General features: G+C 40.5%; 1 protein-coding gene across 1 annotated transcript in view; it reads left to right on the top strand.

Moving 5' to 3' along the window:
* The first annotated feature begins 3000 nt into the window (after nucleotides 1-3000).
* The window catches only part of LOC126469646 (uncharacterized), a 198809-nt gene continuing 195809 nt past the window's right edge, over nucleotides 3001-6000 (top strand). The window contains exon 1 of the mRNA XM_050096771.1: nucleotides 3001-3048. Within this exon, the coding sequence (XP_049952728.1) occupies nucleotides 3001-3048 (48 nt within the window). The remainder of the gene's footprint in view (nucleotides 3049-6000) is intronic.

Below are 6000 nucleotides of genomic sequence, written 5' to 3'. Positions count from 1 at the left end.
TCCAGAAATGCACTCTCTCGAAACCTGGCGAGCAAGCTACACCGCGATGCAGAGCGCCTCTCTTGCAGAGTCTGCCACTTGAGTTTGTTAAACATCTCCGTAACGCTATCACGGTTACCAAATAACCCTGTGACGAAACGCGCCGCTATTCTTTGAATCTTCTCTATCTCCTCCGTCAACCCGATCTGGTACGGATCCCACACTGATGAGCAATACTCAAGTATAGGTCAAACGAGTGTTTTGTAAGCCACCTCCTTTGTTGATGGACTACATTTTCTAAGGACTCTCCAAATGAATCTCAACCTCTTACCCGCCTTACCAACAATTAATTTTATATGATCATTCCACTTCAAATCGTTCCGCACGCATACTCCCAGATATTTTACACAAGTAACTGCTACCAGTGTTTGTTCTGCTAGCATATAATCATACAATAAAGGATCCTTGTTTCTATGTATTCGCAATACATTACGTTTGTCTATGTTCAGGGTCAGTTGCCACTCCCTGCACCAAGTGCCTATCCCCTGCAGATCTTCCTGCATTTCGCTACAATTTTCTAATGCTGCAACTTCTCTATATACTACAGCATCATCCGCGAGAAGCCGCATGGAACTTATGACACTGTCTACTAGGTCATTTATATATATTGTGAAAAGCAATGGTCCCATAACACTCCCCTGTGGCACGCCAGAGGTTACTTTAACGTCTGTAGACGTCTCTTTATTGATAACAACATGCTGTGTTCTGTTTGCTAAAAATTCTTCAATCCAGCCACACAGCTGGTCTGATATTCCGTAGGCTCTTACTTTGTTTATCAGGGGACAGTGTGGAACTGTATCGAACGCCTTCCGGAAGTCAAGAAAAATAGCATCTACCTGGGAGCCTGTATCTAATATTTTCTGGGTCTCATGAACAAATAAAGCGAGTTGGGTCTCACACGATCGCTGTTTCCGGAATCCATGTTGATTCCTACATAGTAGATTCTGGGTTTCCAAAAACGACATGATACTCGAGCAAAAAACATGTTCTAAAATTCTACAACAGATCGACGTCAGAGATATAGGTCTTAGGGGAGTTATTGTAGCCACTAGAAATAACAAAGAGTAACTCCTGAGTGCCTACAATTGTGCAAATCTGGGAAAACCACTCTGGAAGGAGAGTTCCTTCTTCATACCAACTTTTAGTTTTATAATGAAAGCAACGCAATGTATTATTGAGCCCCACCCACACACTGATATGATTATTTCTCTGACCTTGTTTCATTATTGTCAGTCCAATTGATGTCCATTACATCTTTAGCTTTCTTGCCTTTACTATTATGGATCTCACAACTAGAGAGCATTCTTTACTCTGTCTTTGCCCTTAATCAGATAGGCAAGGGTCAGAGGCATGTGGAGTTTCTCTCACCACAGAAGAGCTCTTGGAGATCCCATGTCTGCTCTGACGTACATACTGCTCTGAAAAATTCTCCTTTAATTATTTCTCTGCTATTGCATCACTATTTATTTCAGTACTTCAGTTTTACCACTCCTACATACTTCCATAATTTGATCAAATTTCTGGCTGATGTCTCCAACTCCAGATGAACTACTCCTTGGCCGAGCGAATCATGACCTTACTGTTTAGTCTCTTAACCAAGCAACCAAATCTGTTATGTTCTTGGAACACCATTGAAACAACTGTGTAGGTGTCATTACCTAAGAGTTGTAGATGCACTATAGATTGACAAGTTTCTTGATGGCATCAGTGATAACATCACTTGCTTCTTTCCCATGTGATGTGACAGAGAAATGCCACTCTGCACAGACATTGAAATTACTCTGGTGAAAGTGACGTTTCCATAATTTTTCCACATTTTACACTGGGCTGCCTCACCACCTGAGAAGTAGTACGTGTACTTAGGTGTTATTTGGAAATGGTATGTTGTGAAGTTAACTGAATGGCTTTGGAAAAGATGAACACATGCAGTATCATTTTTAAGGCATTGGGAAATGGATAACAAATTAAATGTGATTTGTTAAAAAATTTTAACGGTTGCAATCTCAATAAAATACAATTGCTTATTGACGTTTACTGGTTTCTGGTGACTAGCAACCATTCTCAGATCCTCCATACTAAAGAACCTGAACTTAAATACAATGTTGGCAGCAACACCATCTTAGTTGGTGTAACAAATTGGTGTTAAAAGGTTGGTCACAGCATAAAAATGTATAAAAACAGGAAAAATGTTCTGAACATTTCTCTGGGATTTCACCTGAAGTTTTGTTGTTGCCCATCTTTTGCCTGAAGGTGTATTGTGGTGATCATCATTCTGAAGTGTGGATTGATGCAGCTCTCCATATCAGTCTATCTTGCATGAGCATCTTCATCTCTGCATAACTACTGCAACCCACATCCGTTTCAATCTGCTTATTGTATTCATGTCTTGCTCTCCTTCCACAGCTTTTACCCCTGGCATTTCCTTCCATTAGCACAACGGCAATTCCTTGATGCTTCAGGATGTGTGCTATCAACTGATACCTTCTTTTTGTCAAGTTGTGCCATAAATTTCTTTATTCCCTAATTTGAATCATTGCCTCCTGTTTAATCTACCCACCTAATCTTCAGCATTCTTCTGTAGCATCACACGTCAACAGCATTTTGCTTGCACTGTTTGTGTCCACATTTCATTTCTTTACAAGGCTACATTCCAGTAAAACACCTTCAAAAAAGATATTGTAACATTTAAATTTATATTAGATGTCAAAAAATTCCTCTTCAACAGAAATTATTTTCTTGCTGTAGCTAGTCTACATTTTCAGCCTTCATCAGATATTTTGTAGTGTAAATAACAAAACTCACTTATGTTTCCCATTTCCAGCTCTAATTCCTTCATCACCTGATTTTATTCAGCTACATTGCAATGTTTGTTTTACTTTGGTTGTCTTATGAAGCATTTATTTGAAACTGTTCCAGGCATTTTCATCTTTAGAAGTTCTTCTCAGGCCTAGCATATTGAGTATGGAGAAGATGGAGAATGAGGAGGCAGTGAGTGAGAGTGACTTGGAGGTGAGTCATGCTCCCTGTGGCCTGTCTACGATTGGTGTGTTGCTGACAGCCATACAAACTGAGGTGGTAAAAAGTCATGGGATACCAATAAACGCAAATACAGATGGCAGTAGTATTGTGTACACAAGGTATAAAAGGGTAGTACATTGGTGGAGCTGTCATTTGTACTTAGATGATTTATGTGAAAAGGTTTGCAATGTAATTATCACTGCCTGATGGGAATCAACAGACTTTGAACATGAAATGGTAGCTGCATCTAGACACCTGGGATATTCCAGTTTGGAAATCAGTAGGGAATTCAATATTATGAGGTCCACCGTGTCAATAGTGTGCTGAGAATTCCAGATTTCAGGCATTGCCTCTCACCACGGATAATGCAGTAGCTGATGGCCTTCACTTAATGACCAAGAGCAGCAGCGTATTTCTAGAGTTGTCAGTGCTAACAGACGAATAACACTGCCTGAAATAACCACAGAGATCAGTGTGGACAATGGCAACAGACGACTGACTGATGTGTCTTTGCTAACAGCACGACATCACCTGCAACACCTCTCCTGAGATCGTAACTGTATTGGTCGGAGCCCAGATGACTGAAAAATCATGGCCTGGTGAGATGAGTCCAGGTTTCAGTTAGGAAGAACTGATGGTAGAGGTCAAGTGTGGGGTGGACCCCACAAAATCATTGACCCAGGTCATCAATAAGCTGTTGTTGGTTCATAATGGTGTGAGCTGTGTTTACGTAGAATGGACTGGATCCTCATTTACTGGAAATTGTATGTTTGGCTACTCGGAGAACATTTGCAGACATTCATGTACTTCATGTTACCAAACAATGATTCTGCAGGGGACTTCCAACACCTTTTTTTGTTCCTGCCACATCGAGTTGCTGCCCCACTGGCCAAGAGGAGGTCCGACATAATATTAGGAGGTATCCCATGACTTTTGTCACCTCTGTATAAAATGAGGAAGGTCAAGCTTTATATTAAGTAGTTGCCTGTAGATTTGCTTGTAAACATCCGGTTTAGGGTAGTGGGAGCTTTTAGTAACAAAAAAATACACCACCTAGTACAGTATACTTTTTATGTAGAGGTATATTGCAAGGTTAAGAAAAAAAATTGCCACATTATTACAATAGATAATACTCCTCAGAACTTAAAAAAAGAAAGGGCTCATACATATATGTCTGAAAAAACACCTTGTTGAAGTATAACTGTTTTACTTGTCTCTGGAGCAGTACTCTGTGATGCAGGCTGTCTTCCTGCTGATATTCATTGCACATCCTTATTGGTTGTGTTTAGCTCTGTAGTTACAATGGGATCTTACAGCCTGCCCCTTGCAGTGTTTAGCTTTGGTGTTAGAAGTGGTTTATTCAATGAAGATTTAATATTCTCTCTTCTTTACTTTGTGGTTGCTCAACCATGGCCTTGTACACAAATATAACACACTTAATCTTCTCCTTTTGTTGTTATCGCCGTAACAAAATATAATAGTGCTGCTCACTAAACGTATGAACAGCTTTTGTATGTACATAAAAAAAAAAAAAAAAATTTTGAATCAGAACATTGAAATGACCCTCTTTCCAAAACTTTGTACAGCTCTGCCAATTTTCAGCAGTTCTGCATATTCGTCTAGCCTCTCTGTATACTAGTTTAGCACATTTGGAAATCAACTAAAGAAAAGTCATTCAGAGTTAAATTTAGTGAATTCTGAAATTAAAAGATACTCATCTTTTCTTTGTTGGGAATGTGGTGCTTGTCATCTAATTAGGGGATGAATAGATCCACAGGTTGTTCACTTGCCAGTAATGACACTATTTCTTCCTGATTTATTCCATATTTGGCATGTTACACATTGTAAAATACAACATACAGTTTTTAACACAAAAGAGAACTGTTTGTGCACAGTTTTTCACAATAAAAGATGAACTACATGTGGTGTGTCACCTATCAGTGCTTGAAAAGAGCTGAGACAAATACTACCTGTAGACTAACTAATTGGCTGACTGTTTGGGACACATTTGGTTGTATTTATAACCTAAGTCAATATCCAGAACATTCTAGAAGTTACACTCTCAAATTAAATATTATAATGACATCTGGTTGTTATAACAATGAAAAATCAGAGCAAAATTTTATCTTTTTGCAAAAATCTGAGAATCAAAATATTATCAAAAGATATTTATATAGTGCTGAAAGAAAGTTTGAAAAATTTCAAAATATGCATTTGTGGGCTTTTTGGCTATAGCGATGGACCACGCACAGAAAACTCCAACTTATTACGATAAGACACTTTTATTAAGGTTCGTATAATTACAGAAAATACAAGAAAAACAATGCAGAAATTCACGACATGCGTATCACTCAGTCAAGTAGTAGACGGAACCTCCAAAGATTCTCAAGTCTCCAAAGACCATTTACTCTGCACTTCACTGGTGAAGCTACTGGCGGTCGACCACAGAGCCCCCCCTCCCTGCCCCCCCCCCCCCTTGTTGCGGAGCACTGGGGGAAGGATGTGGGTGTCTTCCTGTGTAGTGGCGTTGTGGGATGCTTGCTGATTGATAGCAGTGTGTGCTATGAGTCCATACTGTCTGTGCAGGGTGGACTACCGCTTGTATAGTCCGCCACCGCCGCCATCCATAGGGGGGGGGGGGGGGGGGGGCGGACTGGTCAACCTGCACCACGCGTGAACTGGACTGGCACCGAAGATGTGAAGATGTCATCGTTGCAGTACAGTACAGGCGGAGTGGGAGAGGCGAATCTTGAGCATCCCATCAGTGCTGAACGTTGCAGCTATGGCAGCCGTACCCAACCCATTTGGGATAGGGACTGTGTGCAGGATGATGATATGTGACGTGGGTGTGGACCCACATGAAGTGTCCCCTATGCGGAGGACGAACATGGATCCCTCATGGAGCTGCAAGGAAAGCTTGTCGTGTGGGTACTCAGAGTCATT

This window comes from Schistocerca serialis, chromosome 3 (genome assembly GCF_023864345.2).
Source record: "Schistocerca serialis cubense isolate TAMUIC-IGC-003099 chromosome 3, iqSchSeri2.2, whole genome shotgun sequence".
Taxonomy (NCBI): Eukaryota; Metazoa; Arthropoda; class Insecta; order Orthoptera; family Acrididae; genus Schistocerca; species Schistocerca serialis.
The sequence above is the reverse complement of the archived record's forward strand: the minus strand, read 5'-3'. Positions and strand labels throughout refer to the sequence as shown.